Source organism: Canis lupus, chromosome 22, assembly GCF_048164855.1.
Source record: "Canis lupus baileyi chromosome 22, mCanLup2.hap1, whole genome shotgun sequence".
Taxonomy (NCBI): Eukaryota; Metazoa; Chordata; class Mammalia; order Carnivora; family Canidae; genus Canis; species Canis lupus.
This window is the reverse complement of record NC_132859.1, coordinates 13,221,679-13,248,003: the sequence shown is the minus strand read 5'-3', so window position 1 is coordinate 13,248,003 and position 26,325 is coordinate 13,221,679. Positions and strand designations below refer to the sequence as shown.

The 26,325-nt window shown below is 37.2% G+C and overlaps 1 protein-coding gene across 11 annotated transcripts in view; it reads right to left on the bottom strand.

Moving 5' to 3' along the window:
• Positions 1-26,325, bottom strand: part of SLC9A9 (solute carrier family 9 member A9) — a 655,912-nt gene that overhangs the window by 496,228 nt on the left and 133,359 nt on the right. For all 11 annotated transcript variants that reach the window (XM_072792384.1, XM_072792386.1, XM_072792387.1 and 8 more), the window contains one exon: positions 24,899-25,101. In XM_072792384.1, coding sequence (XP_072648485.1) covers positions 24,899-25,101 — 203 coding nt within the window. The remainder of the gene's footprint in view (positions 1-24,898; positions 25,102-26,325) is intronic.

Here is a 26,325-nt window from a genome sequence, read left to right as displayed (position 1 = left end):
AACAATAAAATGGCCAGTGGGAGTATAAATTTGTATAACCTCTTAATGGGGTAATATGGCAATAGATATCCAAATGTTAAATGTCTATACCATTCAATTCAACAATATTCCATCTGAGAATTTATCCTGCAGATATGCTTGTATATGTATGGAGTAGCATAAGAACAAGAGCATTCGCTGCAGATAAAAGCATGAAAAAAAATCTTGGAGATGATTAAAGAAGATCTTGGGGATGAACTGGTTAAATTATGGCATAATTCATAAAAGTGAATACAATACAACTTTTAGAAAGGCTGAGGAAACTATGCATTGAAATGGTTGCTCTCTATAATTTGTTGTCAAGTCAAAAGAGCAAGGTATAATAAGATCAGCATGTCTGGTGCATATAACAAAGATTGCTATATGCTCACCATACCTCACTTCATTTTTGTCCTTGTCAGACACCTAGACTTAATATCCTTGTAGTCATATGGGGTCAAAGACAGAGATCTATCTATCCAATTAAATGTGGACAAAAGTAATATGAATTATTTCCAAGCCTGATCCCTAAAAATCCCCTAAATCTTTCATGCTCTATTCCTTTCTTTGTGAGCTCATATAGAGCATCTGGCAGAGGGCTCAAATCCCCAGGGACTTCAGAGCCAGTAGGTTAAAGTCAGTTGGGATGATTAACAGCTACTGAAGACTGTAGTACTCCCCTCACTGGCCCAAAGTCCACAATGGATTGGGACATGAGCAAGAAATAAACCATTATCATGTTAAATCATTGAGATTTGAGGGGTAGTTTGTTAAGGCATTTTGCTAATTCCAAGATTGGTGCAAGGAAAGGGGATGTAGAATATTTACACACACACACATACACACACACACACACACACACACACACATAAACCATTGGTTGCCTCCTGTGAGGCTAGGAAAGAGAAACTGGTGGCAGAAAAGAAAGGTGGAAATTGGAAGAAGGATTTTCTGTATGCTTAGTGAGCAGGTGATTATCTGTGTCCTGGCTTTGTATCTATAAATAAAGAGATGACCACTGCTTAGAGCAGTGCATCCAGCATTTCCCCATCATGACACAGAAAATGATTATATTGGGTCAGTGGGGAGAAAATTAGGGTTCTGATGAGACTGCTCAGGACTGAATGGATCAGACTTGGGGCTCTGACCATCCTCAGCCCAAGGATGAGGGGATTGATATGTTGTGGCACACATATAACCCATCATGCACCAGCTGAGGAGTGCTGTGCAGGATTTAACACTCCTGGCCCTGGTCCCACCTTTCATTCACTCATCCCCAGGAAACCAGGAAACAGAGTGACTACTGTGGTCACTGAGTTGGAAAAAAGGAATTGAGTGTGTGCAGCTCAGTGCTATCCTCTTTCCATATTGGAATCAGCCTGCTTGCTGAGAGTAGCCACTCAGCCTGGCTCCCCCCAGCCCTAAGTTTTGTAAGAGCAAAGCTCAGCAGGAAGGCCCATACACTCCAGATGAGTCTGTAGCTAGGTATGTAAATCTTTCTAGTTCTAGAGAAATATGAGCAAGCCAGTTCAAAACCAGTCCTCACTGTTTCAACTAATTTTTGATCTTCGTCTCTCTCACTTTTGTACCTATGTCTCAATTAGCTACGAAAGAGATACAACTAGTAGAGAAACGAGAGGATCTTGAATGACCTCTCCAAGATTCTCACTTACCATTTTGTATCTTTTGAACACTGAGCTATGTGAATGTATTACCCAATCAAAAAATAAAATGTGTTTTTTTTTTAAGAAGATGTCTTGGGCAGATTAATTTGGAGGGGCCTCAAGATTGGCCTGAATAAAGTGAAACCATTGTCAAGCTCCAGTTACCAAAATGAGTCAAGGTAATGACCATGTGAATTCAGGTGGCTGTGACAGAATGGAAAGGAAGAAGCAAACCCAAGAGATAACCATACATTCAACAAGTGTTTACTTACAATAAGCCACACATGTGGAAAGGAGAATGAGCAGGGCTTGCAGGTAAAATAGAGCAGCAAAGGAAGCCATGGTTTTGCCACCTGGATCAATTACTGAGAGAACGTGATTGGGGAGGAGCTGATGTGGCCGAGATTAAGAGAGGTCAGAGAAGCTGAGGGCTAATTGACACCTCTGCTTATGGAGTCCAAGGTGACTGTGAGACACTCGAAAATTTGTGGCTGAAGAAAGGTTAAGGCCACGGAGAAAGGATCCAGAATCATCAGCATAGAGGAAATGATTTGACAAGTGTAGATGGGATCTCTGAAAGAGTGAGCACCATAGAAAAGAGAAGAGGACCAAGGACCAAATCCTGGAATTGGAAAGAAAGGCACTACCAGGGAGGGAGACAAAGACAATGAAGAAATATTCAGAGAATGGGAGAGAATGAAGCTCAGGGCCACATAAAGCCAGGAAGAAGTGTAGCGTAAGAAGGAGGTGCTACTCCCTAACATAGGGCTTCCAGATTTAGCCAATAAAAATACAGGATGCCCAGTTAAATTGAACTTCAGATAAATAATTATTTTCTAGAATAATTCTTTAGTACCACATCTGGGACATTTCTCAATTATTAATTATTTATCTGAAACTCAGTAAGTAGAGACAGAGGCAAGAATGAAAGACCCCAAAATGAACCTGTGTTTTATACCTGGCTGACTGAGGGAACAGTAGAGGAGCAGCTGACTCCACCTCCCCCATTCTGATGTCCATGGTTACAATAAGGAGTTTGAGAGCTAAGAAGAAATCCTTTAAGTTTCATAATTAGGAAGTGGTTGCTTTCAATTGATTTTCAACCAAGGAAGTGGGTACAGAGAGTTGAGGAAAAAGTGAGTGATGAGAAAGTGGAAGCAGTGTGGTCTTGGTCCCTCATTTGGGAGGTTTGGTGGCAGGGTCCTTTGGGAACCTGATAAATGGCTTGTAGAGGAGATGGAGAAATAGGGAGGAAACAAAGAGACAAAAGCCACAAGATAAGGAGGCAGGAGAGGATCAAAACATAGAATAGTAAGGGCATAAGTTTAGGGAGATAAGTGATATGAGCAGCAAAAGCCAATTCATGGTTGTTGTTTTTTTTTAATGGGGAGAAATCCTACTCTGGACATTCAAATCTGTGGCACAGCCCCATTAGGAAATGGTTATCCACATTAAAAAGCCTTTTCCATTCCTCCGGATGTTTCCTCCAGAGCCCTTGTATGTGACAAGCATCCGTCAAAGAAATACCTCATATAGGCTGATGTTTAAGAAGTCCTTAATATCACCGACACACAGGCTGTCAGAGGGAGAAGCTGCCTTATAGGTCACCCAACCTTGGGGTCTGCAAACTGATCTCTGCCCATGTCTGGGCTGCGTGGAAGGGGTGGGCTGATGGGAAGTGGGAACAAGTGATCTGGCACCTGCCCTGGATCTGCCCTCCCGTTTCTGCCTGAGCAGCTTTGTTTTTATACATTGTGAAGAAGCATTAGATTTTCTTTGAATGAAGAGTTCCTTTACTAAAAAATGTTTAGTTTTAAGTTCCGACCTATTACTGTCCCCCAAGAAAGTTCAAGGAACATGTGGAAGGTCAGTGGGCCACTCAGAGGCAGCACTGAGCTTAAAAAAAATCCTAAACCACAGCTGTTTCTCTTTTATGGTATTTATGTTCTTAATTTTGCCTCAATGTCTTAAATGATGCCTCAAAGTTAAAGTCCTTCCCTCCACCCCTCCCTGGAAGTAACCAATACACTGAAGTTAGAAAGTGTTTTTTTCTTTCCATGACTATGCTCTTGTACTTCACATATATGTGTTTGTGAGCAATAATTGATATTCTTTTTAGTACAGAATATTATATATAATCAGTATATTTAAATTTTTTACAGAAGCTTAATATACATATAAATACTATATTGCATTTGGTGTATTTTAAAAATTTACAGAAATTTAACCATAAATATCCTTTTGCATTCTGTTTCTTACATTCAACAGTATTTTAAAAGATTTATATATATTAGTACATGTGGATTTTGTCCATTCACTCAAACTGTTTAGTATTCTATTGGATAAATATATCATCATTGTTTTTTTTCCTTTCTCTAACAAGGGAATTAGGATAATTAGTTTGTTTCTTATTTTTTGCTATTACTAAAAATAATGCAATGGATACTCTTGTACTTAAGTGCATAAATGTGAAAGATTCTCTACAAGTGTAAAATACCCAGAGGTGGGCTGGATGATAAGGTGTATGAATCTTCAACTTTAATACGTGCTGGCAAATATTTTAAAGTGGTTATACCGATGTAGATTCCTACATGAGAGTATAAAAGTTTTTCCCTGCATTCTATCCAACACTTAGTATTGACAAATTTCTAATTTTTGCTAGTTGGCGAAGTATGAGCTCTTATCACATTATTGTTGTTTTCTTTGTATTTCCCTTTATTAATGAAATGAGCACATTGTCCTTGTTTCCCGATCTTTTGTGATATCTCTTTAGTAAATTTTGGAGCCATATCTTTTATCCAGGATGACTTTTTCTTGCTGATTAGTTCATCATACAATATTGTAACTATTCTGTTTTGGTTATTTATATTTCAGATATATTCTATTATGTCACCTCCTCAAACTTTTCACTTTTGTCTTTTAACTCTATCATTGTGGACTTTTTCACACAGAATTTTTTGTTTTAATTTTAATGTAGTAAAGTTTATTCCATTTTTACCTGTGATTTTCACTTTTGGTAACTTCTTAAAAAAAATCTTTCCAAGGGAATACATGGAAAGGAGAGAAAATGAGTGAAAATATCAGTCAGGGTGACAAAACATGAGAGACACCTAACTCTGGGAAATGAACAAGGAGTAGTGGAAGGGGAGGTGGGCGGGGGTTGGGGTGACTGGGTGATGGCCACTGAGGGGGGCATTTGGTGCGATGAGCACTGGGTGTTATGCTGTATGTTGGCAAATTGAACTGCAATAAAAAAATTAAAAAGAAAATCTTTCCCTGTCCTAATGTCATAAATATATATTCTCAAGTTTAAAAATTGGCTGTTTATAATTGTTTAATTCATCTCAAGTTTATTTGTTGTATGATGTGAAATAGGAATCAAATTCTTTTTCTTCCATATGGAGAGCCAATTTTCCCAGAGATATGCATAAGTATTTGGTAGTTCATCCTTTTTCCACTGATATTAGTTGACTCTTCTGTCCAGTGCTTTTTCTTAGATCCATAAGACATTCATTCTAATAAATATTTGATATCTATTACCCAATAGCCTATTTAATAATTCAAAATAAGAGCAGCTTTATAGACATAGGTATTCGCTGAAGTATTATTTACACTAGTGAAAAGTTAGAAACAACTCAAAACTCAGGCACATTTACATCCATTATCCTGAATTTTTAAAAGCCTGAGGAAAGGGTTAGGTTGTGATAATAAATAAAGCAAGTTACAAAGTTTTAGAGACCATCAGATTTAAGCCACATGGAAAAATATATATGTAAAAAGACTGGATAGAAATTTATTTAATTTATAGTGGTTGCATAATGTTGTAGGATTATTTGAATTCTTATTTAAAGGAAAAAAAACACCTTTCCAGTCCGTCCCAAATGAACATCTTGTAAAGTTATCATTTAGAATTATGAACATTTAAAATAGAATGGAACATTTATAAAGATTAAGGGACAATAAAACATTATAAATAATATGTGAGGGAAAGTTAAGAATTGAGGACCCAGATGTGTTATAATTTGCAATATGATAAGATATCTTAAAAGGTCTGATACAGGGATCCCTGGGTGGCACAGCGGTTTGGCGCCTGCCTTTGGCCCAGGGCCCAATCCTGGAGACCCGGGATCGAATCCCACATCGGGTTCCCGGTGCATGGAGCCTGCTTCTCCCTCTGCCTGTGTCTCTGCCTCTCTCTCTCTCTCTCTCTCTCTCTCACTGTGTGCCTATCATAAATAAAAAAAATTAAAAAAAAAAAAAGGTCTGATACAGAATCAGGCAAGTGAGCAATCAGTGCTCCTTAAATAGTTAGCCCATGGGGCACCTGGGTGGCTCAGTGGTTGAGCATCTACCTTCGGCTCAGGGTATGATCCCAGGGTCCTGGGATTGGGTCCCACGTTGGGCTTCCTGCAAAGCGCCTGCTTCTCCCTCTGCCTATGCCTCTGTCTCTCTCTGTGTGTCTCTCATGAATAAATAAATAAAATCTTTTAAAAAAAAAGTTAACTCATGTCATGTCCAATTTATTGAATTATTTTCATTCTTTTCAAAAATTCCTGGAAGGCTAAAAATACTTCCCCTCAATTAGAATACCTAGTATTATGAATGTTAATGGTTTAAAATGGTGGTGAACCACTGAAATGTAAGCATTTTGCATTGCAGTTTGTAGAAGAACTAAATTACAGAGGAATGGCAAAAGGAGAACTTTTAAAGAAGAGAAAATTTTAATAATCCTAAATTATCATTGAGAAATTATGAGAATATGATACCACAAAACTATGTTCACTTTTGAAGTAAGTAAAATTCCAGAAATTAGAAATACATTATGAACATCATACATGCAAAAATGACAGATATAAATATTGGTATTTTAACACAGGTAGGTAAATGTTTGCAACTCTAGGTAAAATTAGGTGAAGAATTGAGGACAAAACATTTTTATAATTCTAAATATTTAACCCAGTGTAGGGAATTTTGAAAAGAACATTGAAATCTGAGTCAGAAAACCTGGTCCTAAAACCAGTTCTATCACAGATCAATTTTGACCAAGTCACATAAGCTTTCAGAACCTCAGTTGCCTACTCTGAAGCGTGGGGGTAATATCTCTTCACCTGATGGAATAATGGTGAGATTGAAATGAACACCACAGTGACACCTGGGTGGCTCAGCTCATTAAGTGACTGACTCGATTTCAGGTCACGTCACCTTGGAGTCATGGGATTGAGCCCCATGTGTGTGTGTGTGGAGAGGTCTACACTCAGCAGGGAGTCTGCTTGAGATTCTCTCTCTCTCTTTTCCCTTTCTCCTCCCCACTTCCATGCATTCACACTCAAATAAAATAAACATTTTTTTTAAAGAAATGGATATTGCAATAAGAAAAGCCTTTGTAAATAACAAACTACCTTGGAAGAGAGAATACACGGTCATTTTAACTTAGGTGGGGCTGAAGTTCAGAGACCGTCTTCCTCACTTTTAGAATGGTACAGTTACCACTTGTCAATTAATCATAATAATAGTTAATAAAAAAATAACAACTGACATTTCCATGAGGCTGTTACAGTTTGAAAAGATGCCTTCATATATAGTCTCTCATTTTTTTCTTCACAACAACCCTCTGAAATAAGTATTCTGAACACTGCCTTTTAACGGAGGTGAAACCAAGGTTCAGAGCGTTAAGTGACTTCTCCAAAGTCACATACCTTGTAAGTAGCAAGACTTAGACTCAAACTCTACCTTCCAAGTCCATTGCTTTATTAATAACAATGCTAACAAAACTAATAGGTAATATACTTTGGACATTTACTATGAGTCAGGTACTATTCTTTTTTTTCTAATTGAAGTATAATGTCACATATATATATATATGTGTGTCATTAGCTTCAATATTAATATATATATAATGTCACATTAGCTTCAACATAATGATTGGACAACTCTACACATTATGCTACTCTCACAAGTGTAGCTACCTTCTGTCCCCATACACCGCCACTACAGTTTCATCGACTATATTCCCTATGCTGTATCTTTCATTCCCATGACATTCATTTTATAACTGGAAACATATCTCCTACGGTCTTTCACTCATTTTGCCCATCTTCCTACCCACCTCCCTTCTGGCAATCATCAGTTTGCTCACGTATTTATGGATCTGTTTCTGTTTGTTTGTTCATTTGCTTTGTGTTTTAGGTTCCACATAAAAGTGGAATGTGGTAATTGTCTTTTTCTCTCGGACTTATTTCATTTAGCATAATACCCTCTAAGTCCATTCATGTTGCCATGAATGGCAAGACCTCACTCTTTTTTTTATGGCTGAATAATACTGCATTGTCTCTCTAAAGAGAGAGAGAGATTAAATAGGTATCAATAGCTGGCCTCCATATTTTTTTAAGTTTCTGTATTTTATTTGTTTTTAATTTTTTAAAAGATTTTATTTATTTATTCATGAGAGACACAGAGAGAGAGAGAGAGAGTGAGAGAGAGAGAGAGAGAGAGAGGCAGAGACACAGGCAGAAGGAGAAGCAGGCTCCGTGCAGGGAGCCCCACACGGGACTCAATCCCAGGACTCCAGGATCAGCCCTGGGCCAAAGGCAGGTGCTAAACTGCTGAGTCACCCAGGGATCCTCCATATTTTTAATTAAAGTCTGTTCCATGGTCACTAAATTGGACAGTTACAGGGGTGCACGGGTGGTTGGTTAAGTGTCCAACTCTTGGTTTTGCATCAGGTCATGATCTCGGGGTCATGGGATCAATCCCCACGTAGGGCTCAGCACGGAGTCTGCTTGAGAATCTCTCTCTCCCTCTCCCTCTGGCCCCTCCCCTGCTCATGCTCTCCCTTTCTTTAAAATAAATAGATAAATAGATAGGGATGTCTTGGTGGCTCAGCAGTTGAGCATCTGCCTTTGGCTCAGGGCATGATCCCGGAGTCCCAGGATCAAGTTCCGCATCAGGCTTCCTGCAGGGAGCCTGCTTCTCCCCCTGCCTATGTCTCTGTCTTTCTCTGTTTGTCTCTCATGAATAAATAAAATCTTTTTTTTTTAAAGTTTAAAAAAATAATAAAATAAATAGATAAATAAAATCCTTAAAAAATTGGAGAGTTACAAGTATATTTACTTGTATGACATGATCTCTTCTAAGTTGTATAGTCTATTCTCTGGCATTGAAGTTTACCATTTGTCTTCTCTTCCTTTTAAGCCACCATTTCTTATTTTTCGTTAAATTCACACAGGAAGCCAGGGTAAAGGCAAAGCTAGACCTCAGAGCTTCCTGCTTGCTGCTTGTATTCTACTACTCCACAATATTATACTAGAAGCAATTTAGTCATATTCTCTAGCAGAGCCAGTATTCACACTCAGGCATTTTGTCTACAGGGCCAGTGTAAAAATCATGTAAAGGAATACACTATCTTAAACAGCTCTATCTATCTAAAATTCAGAATAAGATGAGACACAGCAGTTTTTAATCCTACTAACCATAGGAGGTCAGTTCTGCTATGCACTGTCAAAGTGAAAGAATTTTTATAAATATAAACAAGCATAAAAAAGCAACTTGGAAAAATTAACTGGACTATTTTGAACTATTGTTGATGGTCTGTCACCTTTCACTATTTTTGGCAGTATAATCATTACTAAAATGATATCTTATATTTTGCCCACATCTTCTTCACCCATTCTTCCATAGATGAATACTTAGGTTGCTTCCATATCTTGGCTATTATAAATTATACTGCAATAAATAGAGGGATGCATGTAAGGTCCAACTTAGTTCTCCCTTTCAAGGTTCTATACAGATTTTAGAATTATTTGTTCTAGTTCTGTGAAAATGCTATTGGTATTTTATAGGAATTGCATTGAATCTATACATGGCTTTAGGTACTATGAACACTTGTAACAGTATTAATTGGGCCAATCCATGAGCATAGGATGTCTTTCCATTTGTTCGTGTGATCTTTAATTTCTTTCATCAATATTCAATAGTTTTCTGAGTACAGATCTTTCACCTCCTTGGTTAAGTTTATTCCTAGATAACTTATTCTTTTTGGTGCAATTGTAAATGGGATTTTTTTTTCTTAACTTCTCTTTCTGCTACTTCATTTTTAGTATATAGAAATGCAACAGATTTCTGTATATTAATTTTGTAACCTGAAACTTTACTGAATTCATTTATGACTTCTAATAGTTTTTTGGTGGAGTCCTTAGGATTTTCTATGTATAGTATCATTCCATCTGCAAATAGTGACAATTTTATTTCTTCCTTATCTATTTGAATGCCTTTTTAAATTTTTTTTTCTTGTCTGATTGTTGGGGCTAGAACTTCCAGTACTATATTTGATATAAGTGACAAGAGTAGACAACTTCTCTTTTTCCTGATCTTAGAAGAAAAGCTCCCCATTTTCATCATTAAGTATGTTAGCTGTGGCTCTGTCATATACAGCCTGTATTATGTTGAGGTATGTACCCTCTAATCCTACTTCATTGAGAGTTTTTAATCATGAATCAATGTACTTTGTCAAATGCTTTTTCAGTATCTATTGAAATGATCATGTGATTTTTATCCTTCATTTCGTTAATGTGGTGTATCACATTGATTGATTTTAAAATATTAAACCATCTGTGCATCTCCAGGATAAATCCCACTTGATTATGGTGAATAATCTTTTTAATGTATTGTTAAATGCAGTTTGCTAATATTTTGTTGAGGATTTTGCATCTATGTTCATTAGGGATATTGGCCTATAGTTTTCTTTCTTTCCGTTCTCCTTCCTTTCTTTCTTTCTTTCTTTCTTTCTTTCTTTCTTTCTTTCTTTCTTTCTTTCTTTCTTTTTTCTTTCTTTCTTTCTTTCTTTCTTTCTTTCTTTCTTTCTTTCTTTCTTTCTTTCTTTCTTTCTTTCCTTCTTTTTTCTCTTTTTCCTAGTATCTTTAGCCAGGCACTATTCTAAGTACTTTACATGTACTTTTTCATTTGCAATTCACAATGACCCTACAGAGTAGTTAGGATTATCCCATTTTATAAATAGGGAGACTAAAGCATTTATTATCTCACCCCAAATCATACACTGGTAAGTGGTATTTGAACCAAATAACAAGGCTCCAGGAGCTATCCTCTTAACTACAATATTCCATTTGCCATTCTCCTGGGTTTAGGTTACCAACTCCACTGCTGGATATGTCCTCATTAGCTGCAAATAGATTGACTCTACCTAGGTTTTCCAGATTGTTGCCATGGCACCTAGTCATCAATGGTCAGAGGGTCTCCTACATTTCTGCATAAGATTCTTAACACATAAACTTACCTCTATTATCTTTGTGATTCTTTATGAAGGTAGCCATTCATCTTGCTTTCACCAGAACACTTCCAGATAATGCTTGTTGTCCTGGCCTAATTATCCATCGTGCCCTGCCCCCCTTTACTTCACTATCACAAATGATATTGTTTCCTACTCCTGATCCTAGATCTAGATTCCTGGCCTTTTAACAAACTGCATATAATTTGGATTGGCTGCTGGTCCCCTGTGGGCCTGCTCTTCATTGTGTGGGTTACCTATTTCTCTCACTAGCCGTAGCATTGACATGACAGTGGAACACCATTCTAAGCCTAACTTGATATCAGCAAGAGAAGGGAACATAACAAGTGGGTGTGAGAAGGGCATAGTATCCCACCTCAAGTATTCATTTCTCAATACCCAGGTGAGAATTGCAAAAGGAGAGACATACAACACAACTGAAAACTTTTGCAACAAGATGGACTTTTCCCCCCCACTCTGGAATTGATTCCAATCTTGGCCAATCTTTATTTGTAAGCAAAAGAAACTGCCTTTTATTCCTCAAAATATACAGGAGCATTACAGTCCCTTAGAGTTTTCCATTTCGCCTTACAATTTTTCTCAGTTTGCATAATCTTTACAGGCCTTAGCTTTGAAGTGTGTGCTCAGCTTCCCCATCACAAGCTTTCACCAGGAAGCAACTGGCCTGGGGAAGCTGGATAGGGAAGGGCTGAGTCAGCAAGGACCACAGATTTGCTTGAAAAGGTGTAGGGGGTAGACAGGTGCTGAAATCAGCAGAAAGTAGATGCCAAACAGCTTGATTTAAAATTAAAATGATGGTGCATTCACCTTAAAAATGGTGCATTAAAAAACAACACTAAACTTTCTCCATCATGCCCACCTCAAATTTCATCGCAAAGAGGAAATCCATGCCCATCAAGGGCAGATGTTTAGGAAGCAGAGTAATATTTACAGCATACCTAATACTAAACATAACTTTTTTTCATTTATTTTGAAAGCAACCCTCTAAAGTAGGTATCACTAGTCTCTGTTTTGTGGATATTATAGATAAACACAAATATGAGAAGTTTACTTGTCCAAGGTCTCAATGCTGGAAGTAGCAGAGATAGGATTCAGCCTGCTTAACTGCAAAACCACAATGGACTGAATATTTGTGTCTCCTCAAAATTCATATATGGAAGTTCAACCCCCAAGATGTTGGTATTAGGAGGTGCAGCCTTTAGGAGGTGATCAGGTCATGAGGGTAGAACCCTTGTGAATGGAATTAATGCTCCTACAAAAGAGATACAAGAGAGTTTTCTGTTTCCACCAAATAAAGGCACAGTGGGAAGACAGCCATCTCTAAACCAAAAAAACTTGCCCTCACCAGACACAGAATCTGCTGGTGACTTAATCTTAGACTTCCCAGAATTTAGAACTGTGAGAAAACATGTTTGTTGTTTAAATCACCCAGGCTATGGCATTTTTGTTATAGCTGCTCAGACTAAGACAAAAATCTTATGCATGTCCTTATATCACCTTGAAGGCAGAGTTTAAGCTGATAATATAAAGCTCAAATAGTAGAATTTTAAGACAATCATTTTGTGGGAAATGACTTGTTGGTAAGGTGAAAAATGAGGTGTTTGGATATTTCCAATTCTCCTAAAAATGGGATTATATAGGAATATATTCAGTGGTGTGCTGGTAAACCATACTTGTGAAGGAAAAAAGCCCACAAGCTTTGATTTGACAAATTTTTAAAGATTTTATTTATTTATTCATAAGAGACACACAGAGAGAGGCAGAGACATTGACAGAGGGAGAAGCAGGCTCCCTGCGGGAAGCCGGATGTGGGACCTGATCCCAGGACCCTGGTGTCATGTCCTGAGCCAAAGGCAGACACTCAACCACTGAGCTACCCAGGCATCCCTGATTTGACAATCTCTGTGGTGTAAATAATGCTCCTACCATGGTACATTTCAATCTACTAATGTTTTAACAACTGCTTTACAAAATACCTGGATATTTAATCAGCTCTCAAAAGCCAGGACAAGCCTACTCTAGTACTCCACTCTGTCATTTTACTCTGACCATATGTTAACTTATTATTTGGGTACTGTTGTTAAGCACAAAATCTATATAAGGTTCCCAGCCTACATAAATTATAGAATACCACAATATGCTCCCTCCCCTTCCCTGAAGAAAAATCTTTTTTGGTTTAAGGATTATTTTGAGCTGATTATTTTGAGAAACAGGAGAAGCTCTGAGGACTGAGCGTTTTTCCTTTTGTAAGGAAAATTTACATTAAGGAAATCTCCATTTGTAAGGCTGTCTTCTTCTCAGTACCAAGAAGAAAAGTATAACCCTAAATCATAAGGAACTTATCAATGAAGAAGGCATAGACAAATCTGCATGACAACCTTATTCTTGTTTACACTAATTTTCCTGGTCATCTTCCTAAAACTTGCCTTTCCCATACCCCTCTTTCTTTGGTTTAGCTGAAAATGATACTTAAGCCTAAATTCTAAGCCATCTTTTGACTAAGATTCCTAGTCAAGAACCTACACTGGTAGAAAAAAAGATTTTTTTTTTCCTCAGTATATTGGCTACTGGGATTCTCCTTCAGTGAAGGCCTTGCTGGTCCTGCTGTTAGGAGTGCTACAAATAGCCACCTCACTTAAGGTCAGCCCTTTTTCAGAGTAGTCCACATACAAAGACAGATTGATTTGGTATTTTAGAGGCCAGGCCATCTCAGTCCAACTGGGTATAAGGCTGACGAGCCATTCTAACTCCAGAGCTTCCCAAGGAGTTAGCCAAAATTGTTGGGCTTGTACCACAGCTTAACTTCTCCCTTGGCCCACTCAACCTTCTTTCTTTCATTCATGTCTTGATCTCAAGGACACTTAACCATTCCACTCACTAAACTCCACCTCAGAGTCTACTTCTTTGGAAACCCAATATGCAATAGTCAGAGATAAAGTGAAGAGCACCTAAACTTGCAGGAAATTTCTGCTCCACACATCCCCACCTGAGGCAGAACTCTCTAAATTAGACAGTGTCCAGGTAGTCTTACAATTGGAAATGGATCTCAAAGGAGCAGCTGGGAGACACCTAACTCAACATAGGCTTAAATAGCAACAGGAGACAAGTCATTTAAATGCACAGTTTCCTTATGGTTCCCACCCTTCTTGATGATTTCCACCCCTCCTGTGCTGATGGACGTAGGTCCTAGCTTCAGACTGTATAAGCTACTAATGAGCAGCTTTTTACTGACCTTAGGGAAAAATCAGGAAATACAGTAGGAAGGAACCTTATGTAAGAACTCACTGAAGGCCAGCAATGATAAGTGTACACTCTTGTCACAGTTTAATCTTTTAAAAGGAACAAAGCAAAGGGAGAAAGAATTGAAAGATCCATTTCATCTATTCAGACTAAAAGTCTGATGGGAAATCTCTTTCTCCCTCTCCCCTGTTTGTTTTTCCTGTGCCCAGCCTCTATTGCTCTCTCTCCCTCCATCCCAATTTGATTATTTGGAGATGAGACTTGTAGCAATTCAACCATCTGAGTAGCAAACAACCAACCACAGAGCCCTGGCTCTTCACTGAGAGGAAACCTATAATAGGTACTTGAGTGTAAGATGGTCAGCAACTAAGACAGTGCAGAGTAGCAATGAGAAGTTGCAGCTGGCAAAAAGAGACTGATACTTCATTATATCATCAACTCACTTACCAGCATCCACAAAGCATCATCTACCATGTGCCAGGCATCCCACCTAGAGATGGAAATACAGTATAACCATAGACAGACCTTGTCCCTGCCCTCCTGGAGTTTACAGTCTAGTGGCTATAGTCTATAGTCTAATCAATGTGAACATCACAGATACAAATATTAACTTATAATTCAGCTAAGATACTAGTGGGAGAACCATAGGTAGAGCTATGAAACAAAATAACTGGATACTGGTATATAGCAGCATGGAGTTACTTGGGATGAGAACCAGTGTTTCCACAAAGCTAATCAACCCCTAAGAATATTCTTATCTCAGGCCAAGAGCCCACATATATACTAGCACTGCTGAGACTCAAAATACAGTATTTAAGATTTCAGAAAACAGCATAATTATTAAAGAAAGATATCCAATACAGTTAATATAAAAATAAAATTTTAATAAAATCTTACCTGCTCTATTGGTCTCTAAATTGAGGCAAAGATTGTGCAAAGATCTTTCCTTTCCTTTTCTTTTTTTTTTTTAAGATTTTATTTATTTATTTATTCATGAGAGACACACAGAGAGAGACAGAGAGAGAGAGAGAGGCAGAGACACAGGCAGAGGGAGAAGCAGGCCCCATGCAGGGAGCCCGACGCAGAACTCGATCCCGGGACTCCAGGATCACACCCCGAACCGAAGACAGGTGCCAAACCGCTGAGCCACCCAGGGATCCCCCTCTTTTTTTTTTTAAAGATTTTATTTATTTATTCATGAGAAACACACAGAGAGAAGAGAGACACAGGCAGAGGGAGAAGCAGGCTCCATGCAGGGAACCTGATGCAAGACTAGATCCTGGGACTCCAGGATCACACCCTGAGCCAAAGGCAGGCGCTAAACCACTGAGCCACCCAGGGATCCCTTGCAAAGATCTTTTCATATCTCATTTTTATCTTATATTTTTAAAATTCTAATTTGATACTGGTTCATAACATACATAATATATCGGTCTGGTAGTATGTTCACAATATATATATATATATACAATATTAATAGTACTTGCATTTTATTTGTATGTAAATAGGCATGTATTAGATACCTACACTCAAGAGTGTTTTACTGATGGGGTGCATAATCAGAAGTTTGGAAATCAGTGTTTTAAAGTAGTTATCAGTTTGCTGCCACATAATAATAATAATTAAAATTTACCAAGAACTTACTATATGCCTAGCATATTAGCCCTTTCTATGAATAATTTTATTTAGCCCTAATAATAATATTTTGATGTTGGTACTAGTATTGCCTCACTTGACAAAAATAAGACACCAAGGGTTAGTTCACCTGCTGAAGATGACCAAGCAGATTAAAGGTAGACATGAAGATTTGAACTCCGGTATTCTAACTGTAGAGTGGGACTCTAAGCATGGTCTTGAGCTATCTTATATATGCCAGATTGCCACTACGTATGTGTTGATGTTCAAAAGAATAATATTTTGAGGTTTTGGGGGAAGATTACTTAGGAGGAATACTTTGGGAATAACACATAATAAATACATAGCTTATTAAGAAGTATGGAAACAGTATCCAATAACAAAGTATGAGTCATACTTTCCAAAGATCAGCTTCCCATGGAACATAATCTATCATGACCTTGAACTCAGTAGGATAGAGAAGTAGAAAGAACAGCTTCCAAGGTCCCAGCCATCCAATCTCCTCCCAAAACAGCTGTGAAAACTTGTCCTTTGGTACCTGAATGGGTGGCAACTACTCTGCATCACAAAGCACTGGTCTGTGGTGTGTTCTGCAGTGCTGGCTCCATGGTTCCTAGATGTGTCTGTACTACACTGTAAGTCATTTCTGAGAGTAGTAAGTGGATAGTCAGAGGATAAAACATGGGATTTCTATGCATGGCCAAGGTTACAAAGGCTCAAGAACTACCGTCATGTTCTTGGTGACCTAACATGGTCCCAGATAAGGCAATAGTTCAGAAGGCAGGGGTGATTGAGAGATGAGTGAGAATTCCAGTTGTTTCTTCCCACTGGGATATTTCCTAGGGCTTGAAGCCAGAAACTTGAGAATTCATTCCCTCCTAGCCACTTACCTCTTACTAAATTTTGTCATGTTAGAAAGAATACTAACTCCAGTATTAAACATACTTATACACTATCACATGATTCCTTTCTTTTCCCAACCAAGATGGAGTGTGAAACTTTGTGCTCAAATCACATGGCATTCCAAGAGCCCTTTGTCATTAATAGCCTTTGTATTGTTTTGAATAGCTAGGGTTTTTGTTAAGAGATAAAATTGAACAGCTGGTTGAAACACAATCGCTGCCCCCAAATAAATGTTCCAATGGTTAGTTTCCTTAGAAGGTAAATCCTGAGTGATGATTTGCAAAGAAGAAAAAAGTCCTCTATCTAGAGGTCAGAAGAGTTTCCAAGTGCCATGTCCATAGCCTTGTATCAGAAAGCTAAGCTGCATTCCAAGGGGCAAGGCCTTAACCCAAACTCTCCCAAACATACCTGCAAAAGGAATGCTGTCTATGGTAATTCTTAATCCTGCAGTTTGGGCTGCTCCCAGTTATAGTCAAAGTATAGTAGAACAACCCCCTGGTGTTTGGGCTGTGCATTCTGAAGGGAAGCCTGCAAAACAGGCTAGAACATCATGTAGAACCTGCCAGGCTTCTTGTTACTTTTGCATTTTGTGCATTTTCAATCCCAATTCCAAGTCAATCATGTCTCTTCTCCTCTACCCTTCCCTACCACAATAAATAGAACTTTTCCAGGATTTTTGATATAGACAAAATGATCTTAAATATTGATGAAAAATATAGCAAAGATCTGACAAGGGAAAAAAATGACTTCCAGAAAGCAAAGGCATCTAATGTTATTTTATCTTGCCCCCTGCTTTAAAATTCCCTTCCTCCAGATCTCTGCATGGCTCACTCTCAACTTCATTCAGATCTCAGCTCCAATTTCACCTCTTCAGTGAGTTCTTTCCTGCAGCATGTACCTAAATACACTCTGCTCCCCATTTTCTCATTTTATTAACTTTTCTTCACAGCACATATCTCTACTTGAAATTACATTATAAATGATTGTCCGAAACTGTCCCCTGTCTATGTCTACCCAGGAATCTAAACTGCATGAGAGCAAGGACTTTGTTTTGTTTGCTACTGTCCTTGCAGCACTGAAAACAAGTACCTGGCATGTGATGAATGTCCAATAAATAAATATTTGTTGAATGACTAAATGAATGAAGAAAATAAATTCAATGACTAAATTAAAACCAAATGGAACTAATCATCAGGGAAATGCAAATCAAAGTTACAATGAGCTACCCTTCCTACCTGTTAGAACGACTGTTATCAAAAAGACAAGATATAAGTGTTGACAAAGATATGAAGGAAAAGGAATCCTCGTGCACTGCTGGTGGGAATGTAAACTGGTGCAGCCACTGTGGAAAACAGTATGGAGGTCCCTCAAAAAACTATAATTAACATTACCGTATGATCTGATAATCCCACTTCTGGGTATATAGCCAAAGGAATTGAAATTAACATCTTTACAAGATATCTGCCCTCTCATGTTCGTTACAGCATTATTTACAATATTATTATTTACAATTATTTACATTATTTACAAAAGCCAAGATATGAAAACAAACTAAGTGTCCATCAATGAATGAATGGGTAAAGAAATGTGGTACACACACACATATTATTCAGCCATAAAAAAAGAAGGAAATCCTGCTATTTGTGACAACATGGATTGACTTCAAGTACACTATGCTAAGTGAAATGATGTTAAAAAAAAAAGACAAATACTGTAAGTTCTCACTTAAATCAAACCTAAAAAAACGAATTCGGAAACAGAACAGATTGGTGGTTGCCAGAGGTGAAAGGTGAAGGTGAGGGAAATGAGTGAAGGTGGTTATAAGATACAAACTTGCAATTATAAGATAGTAAGTCCTGGGGATATAATATATGGCATAGTGACTATAGTTAGTAATATTGTACTGTATATGTGAAAGTTGCTAGAAGAGTAGATCTTAAAATTTTCATCATAAGAAAAAATTATAACTGTATGAGGTAATGGATAGTGACTTATTGTGGTAATCATTTCACAATACATACATATATCGAATCATTAATGTTGTAATCCAATCTTATATATTGATTATATTTCAATAAGACTAGAAAAAATAAAAATACTTTCACAGGAAAAAAAAAAAAGGAAAAACCAAAACCAAATGGAATACTTAAGAGTCTTGAGATATTTTTGAAATCATTTCTCAGGCCGAAAGAAACACTTTTAAAAATGTTAAGTTTCCTTAGTAACAATAGATCTCTTAACCAAAGTTTAGGATGAAAATAGCTAAGTCTATTCAGACAGCCTTATCCCATTCACTGGCAGGTTTGAGATCCCCCAGGTCTCTATATTCTCTAGAAATGGAGGAATAATTGATAATATTCTACAAATGTTTCTCCAAATCCTAAGTGCTATTCTATTGTGCTGCTTTCTTCTCTCAGTGTGCTGAGAACAATTTTAGAGATTTCTTTCCTGCCTTTTCTTATTCTTCCCAAAAGTGTCCTAGCATTAACTGGACATATTTATCCCATGATCCAGTGACTCTGGTCAAGCTGTTCCTGTTACCAGAAGAGCTTTGCCCTCTGGCCTCTGAAGCCAGAATAATCAAGCAAAGGGAAAAACTGGAAAGAACAAAAATAGTTCACAAATAAATACATAAGAATTAAGGATCTGAACCACAAAAAGTCTAAATTAACCATTAGAAAAAGTTGGACACTGAGAATAAATTAAGACACTGATGTTTTAATACTGCAAATATAAAATTATTTATAAAAGTCACATGATTAGCTGTTGCTGTAAAGGCTTCCTTAAAATATCTCTAAAATATAAAGTATTACCAACACAATTGATAATAGCCTCAGTGTGACCTATTTGCAGCTTAGCAATTCTCTTCATTGAAACAACAGACAGGACTGATTACTCAGCAGGGTAACATACTCCAAAATAACTTTCCTGACCAAATGATAGTGTCACTTGTCACACAGGAAGTGAAGACTTGGCAAAATTTTCACTGGGTAGTTTCCTTTGACTTTTTACATTACAGTCAACTGATTTATGAATGATAGGAAGTATAAATTTAACTGTGCTGACAACTCTTTGGAAATGGACTAGATCTGCAAGCCTTTCCAGCCAAACGGCCTGCTGACTCCCCCAAACTCAATATGGTAAAAACAATGTGCTAAATCAATAACAGATAAATTAGTGATGAGATTAGATTGATTTATTCGTTCATCAATTTTAAACCATATTTTTTATTTTCCCGTAACCAGCATCTTCCCCTAACTTCTAACTTCCCTATTTCTGCCCTACCATCTCTATGAACCCACAAGACCTAGTAGCAGAGTAAGCCATTCTCCCTTCTCATGCTCACTAGGTCCAAATTCTACAGCACCTTCCTCCTTGCTTCTCTTCATCTGCCCCTTGGTTATCATCCAAGTTTAGGCCTCATTTTCTGCTTGCTTTCACTTTCTACCCTCTACACAGCAGGCAAAGTATCCCTTTGCTTTTGTCAACATAACACTCTTCCACTGACTTCAAATAAAGTATACATTATTCAACCTGGCATTCAAGGGTTTCTGTAATCAAACTCTGCCTTTATTTCTAGCCCTATGCTTCATTGGTCTTCCATACTTCAACAAATTGAAATTTTTTTCTTTCTTGGAATATTCTCTATCTTTTTCTTTCCATTTTTGTGTCATGTTATTGCCTTTGCTTATTTTTTTAAAAATATTTTATTTATTTATTCATGAGACACACACACACATAGATAGAGAGAGAGAGAGAGAGAGAGAGAGAGAGAGAGACTGAGATACAGGTAGAGGGAGAAGCAGGCTCCATGCAGGGAACTCGATGTGGGACTCGATCCTGGGACTTCAGGATCATGCCCTGGGCCGAAGGCAGGCACTAAATCGCTGAGCCACCCAGGGATCCCTGCCTTGCTTATAATGACTCTCCACCTCCGCACATTATGTACATCACCACTACCAGAGTCCGTCAACTATCTTCCTTTGAAATCTTTTCTATCACCCTAATAAGAAATAACATTGTCCTTCCTGAATAGTCTGTGGTACTTGGCCCCCTCCCTTAATACCAGCTTTGTGGGGCATTAACTCATTTATTTATTTGCTGTGTTTTCCCCTGATTCATTAATAAACTCCTTGACATGATTCCTTATTTCAGAATTGAAACTGATGGGACTCACCCAACTCATTTGTGTTGAAAGAATGAATGAGTGATGGAAACTTATTTTATTATCTGCTTTTCAAAAGCAAGTTTTAAACTCCCTACTGATATGAAATTCAGAAATTCTCAGTAGACATTTTGGTGTTCTTAAATATTACATAACAAATTAACATAAAGCCATCATATAACAGAATATAGGCCCCACTCAGCTAAAACCAGTTAAAGATAACTGGGGTCCACAGAATAATTAATGGCTTCCAAATAATTGGAAACATGAACAAAATAAATACAAAGAAATACCACTTAGTTTTATTTTCCCAGAAGGTTGTTTTGAGATCATCAGTTGTTCACAATGTATAGGAAAATATCATTTTTTTAAATCTCTAAGTGAAACTATTTTTTTCTTTTCTACACTTCTATATGTATTGAGCATGAATGAAACAAGCTTGGCATATGGTATTTTACAGTCCTCACAATCTATGTGATATAATTTAGAACTGAGTTATATACAGGTATATATTATATATTGATCTTTTCTCCCCAAGAAATGTTAAAGGAATGAAAAAAACCACACATTTCCTTAATCCCTGGCATTTGCTAAGCATTTAAACATTACCTTGTAATAGCAATCAATGATAGCATTGGTGTTAGAGGTAGTGCAGTGGTGACGGTACTGCTGGTGGTAGTAGAATTGGCAGCAGTAATAATAATAATAACAGAGACAGTAATAGTAGTACAATGTAAAGGGTCTAGTGGTATCCAGACTCATCAGATACATCATCTCATTTAAACATTAAAACAACCCTACAAAATAGTTGTAATCTCCCCACTTTACAAATAAGAAAGTTGGAGTTTAAGGAACTTACTAAGGATATTGAGAAAATCTATCTGGTCCTGAATTTTTTTCCCATTACACCATGTTGCTTCCTTATAAGGCATCCAATGTATGAACCTTTTTTTGGAATGCTTTTGCATCTGAGATAGATTGGTTGAATAATTGATTGATATGAATAGTTGAGTGCAGTGGAGAATTCCTAGTAAGAAAGAGACTGTGGGTTTTTTATTTTCGTAGACTAACTAGCACCCCCCCCAACACTAGCACATAAGAAACAAATGTACATTAAAATATACTCTGGCCATTGATAACAAAGTTCTTTCCACTTTAAGTCATCTAATATGATAAGTGTACCAGTGGATGCCTCTTTCCCCACCAGTAACGAGGGAAGGGTTTACTCTGGGTACTGAGTTGCCTATCGCCAATCTTGGCTACCTTGAGGGACAAATGCTAATTACGACAAATGAGTCACATGATTTAGACATTAATCTAGAAAATACTTGAACCATTCAAGGTCAATTAAACTTTTTATGTATAGAATTCATAACACCCAATTAAAGAACAAAGAAGGCCCCAGCAACCTGGACATTTTTTCTAACTCTTGCCTTAGTTTTTCAAAAGCAAACACTGGAGTTTGGCTGCTGATATAAAGGAATCAATATGTCAACAACACAGTAACAAAATTTCTGATCAGTTATTGGCAATCCAGCTAGAAAAAAATTGTTATAGTAAAAGAGATAGTTATCAGCTATCAGTTGGGTGTCAACTTGTTTGGTAAAATAGTATTGCTTAGAAATGTAGATAAAAGTAGGTAAGAGAGGGCAGCCTGGTGGCTCAGTGGTTTAGCACTGCCTTCAGCCCAGGGCCTGATCCTGGAGACCCCGGATCGAGTCCTATGTCAGGCTCCCTGCATGGAGCCTGCTTCTTCCTCTGCCTGTGTCTCTGCCTCTCTCTGTCTCTGTCTCTCATGAATAAATAAATAAAATCTTTTAAAAAAATAGGTAAGAGAGTGAGGATGTACATATATATGTATATATATATCTTTTAAAAAAGATATATATATCTTTTTAAAAAATTAAAAAATTATTTAAAAATTATTTAAAAAAATAATTATGTCCAAGTGCTAAAGAGAGGTAAACTGAAGAGTGTGGTTTTAATTAAAGTCATATGCTGCCAACAAAGCCTTTTAAAAATTATTTATTTCAAGATACATAAGTTTCTATTATCCATGTGAACAGAAAGAATCATGTGGAAGAAATCATCCAAAAGAGCAAAAAATCTAAAAGTTGCTCCTATTTATTTCAGAAACACATTATTTAATTTGCTTTTTGCATGCTTCAATTCACTCTCCTAAGTCTGACTTAGGCTAATATTATAATTAGTTTGACTTTACTGAGCCTTCATCAAGTGCTAGAAGGAAGTTAATCTAGAAATATGCTAGTGGATGATAACATGAAAATAGTGCCATTAAAAATTATCTATCATGAATGAGGAAAAATTACAGACTAAGTATTTCCCCCTCCCACCCCAAAATTCTCAAAATTGAAACAAATGCCTATATATTAAAAGAAAACTAAATCTGTATGGGTGAAAGTAATAAAACAAACTTCCATAAAATCAAGGAAGCTCTCAGGTCTAACTCAAAATGTTCTGGAATGAGTCACATGAGATCCTGGTTCTTAGCATGTACTTGTATCATTAAACACAATTTCACTTATTCCTTATTCCAATGACTGATCCAGAATGCATAACACACTCCAAGAGGTAATCTTGAGTCACCTGGGTGGTCTAGTCGGTTAAACATTGTACTCTTGGTTTCAGCTCAGCTCCAGATCTCAAAGTCATGGGATCCAGGGCCCCATCCCTGCCTTTTCTCTCTCTCTAAAATAAATAAATAAATCTAAAAAAAAAGAATTCTGTTTTCTGACCCAGAGTTCTGAGAGCAGAGGGAAACTTCCTTCCAATAACTGAAGCAGTTCAAAATTTGCAAAAATAAAACCATTTTTTTAAAGATCTTGTTTATTTACTCATGAGAGACACACACAGAGAGGCAGAGACACAGGCAGAAGGAGAAGCAGGGTCCCTGCAGGGAGCCTGATGTGGAACTCAATCCCAGGACTCCAGGATCACGACCTGAGCTGAAGGCAGGCGCTAAACCGCTAAGCCACCCAGGTGTCTCTGAAAATCAGAAATATTTAGCATTTGTTTTCATATTTCCATTTTTAAATTTTTCATTGTTTTCTTTTTCTTCTGTACCATCACACCAACATATTTCTGGATAACACCAGCTCTAGTCAGAACTAGAGTAAATTCATATTAAAATTATTTTAAATGCATTTTAAAAAAGTATTTATAAATAGCCAAGTGGCCAGTGTTTTGTGTTGGCAGCCAAAAGCCAGTCATCCTTTTTTTTTTTTAAGATTTTATTTATTTATTCATAAGAGACAGGCAGAGACATAGGCAGAGGGAGAAGCAGGCTCTCTGCAGGATGCCTAATGTGGGATTTGATCCCAGGACCCTGGGATCATGACCTGAATCAAAGGCAGACACTCAACTACTGAGCCACCCAGGTGCCCCAAAGTCAGTCATCCTAAATCAAGGTTTACAGGTGAAGATTTTTTCACTCCCCTCTGTATTTCTTCTGACTTAAGGGAGATTTGGTCTGAGTAGCCAGCTGGCAATATATACAATGATACTTAGAACACATGTAAAACCTTGAAGCAAGTAGGGGCACTTGGGTGGCTTAGTTGGTTTAAGCGTCCAACTCTTGATTTTGGCTCAAGTCATGATCTCAGGATCATGGGATCGAGCCCCAAGTTGGGCTCCATCCTGGGTGTGAAGCCTGCTTAAGATTCTCTTTCTCTTCTGCCCTCCCCTGCTCACTCCTTCTAAAAAAAAAAAACCCACAAAAACAAAAACAAAAAACTTGAAACAAGTATCATGAAAGGCAGAGTCAGAAGTATTACCATCTTTTATGGGATGTATCTATGATTTGATAAACAATTATATTAAGTATATCCCCTTAGTCAACTAAATTGGCACAATAGTGTGGTGTTTAAAAAGGACATATACATGTGTGTTAATATGTTGCATACGATGGCTCAATTCTTTAAACAAAAATATAAGACCAGATGAAATCCTTACCTTTTCAAGTATCGCATTGCCTTGGTGAGGACTGATGTTATGCTGGCTTATTTCTCTCTTGTATTTATATTCATAAACTTGGTCAGTGATATTAATCAGCAGAGTTGATGGACTGAAGGCCAGTTTTCCACAATCATACACAGTTCCACTTTCAATATCAGTTGGTGCCGTAGCATATCGTAAAATTAATCCCATTATGAGGCCTAGAATAAAGAATAAACAATTGCATTGGAAGAACTGAATCTAAAATGCTCACTATTGGATGCTTTTAAATATATGATTTTGAACTTGTAGGAGTGGCAGGAGGAAAGGTTATGTTATTACCTGACTTAGAAAATTGTTAACTCTGCCATAGATTGTATTAAGTTCAATAGATTGTATTAAGATATTTGTAGTGTGGACATTATTGCTTAAATATCCAGCATATATTCCTTTGCCCTTCCTTCCTAATGGAGTCACACATTTTAGAAAGAAATGCTACCCACTTCCTAATGGAGCCACACATTTTAGAAAGAAAAGCTACCCACTTCTATCCAACTAAGTGCTTCGAGAAAACCTTTGTTCTATAACAGATACTGAGTAATCTAATCAGTCAGGAATCAAATTTCCCAAAAAGTTGTTGGTCCACAAATCAGCACATATCTAAGACAGTGCCATCAAACTAAAAGGAAGCACTTATATATACCATGGTTGGGAGAGAAGTGTTGTTTTCTCTTTTGGGATATGAAAAAGGCAATTTGTTTCCCCATTTTTTGTTGGCAGCTTTCTTATGACGATGAGGGGACCCAGTCCAAAAACAGTCAATATACTGAGAATGGTAGGACCAAGATACAGACAGAACTTAGGTCCTAACGTCTTCACCAAACCACTGGATCAACCTATTGTGGAGCTACCCTACTTCTAGACTTCTTGTTATGTGACACAATACATTCTTTCATTTTTCAAACAACTTTGAATCAAATTTCTGTTTATCTGTAGTAAATGGATTCTAAAGATAAAACATTCCTTTCAGTGAAGAGTTAAACCCAAGTAACAATTTGACTTTTAGGTTTATATACTGTTAGGATGGATGTTCATGGTAATCTGGTAACGTAAACTCTCCTAATATTATAGATTTATTAATAAATAGCAAAGAAACCTCAGAAGCCTGTACATTCCTCCATTTAAAATTAGGACTGCTGTATGTGTTTTTCAGGATAAATCCACAATTCAGTCTTTAAAACATCAAATGTCGAAGGTTTTACCACTCTTGTGAATCCAGTCACCTAATAGCCTTTCATTTATTTAATAATTTGTTGGGTGCATATTTTTTACAAGACATTTCCAGACTTAAAATAAAAATATAGCCCCAGTCCTATAGGAGCTAAAGTTTGTAAAATGAAAACCCTTAAGCAAACAACTATAATGCAATGTGACATGTGCTATGA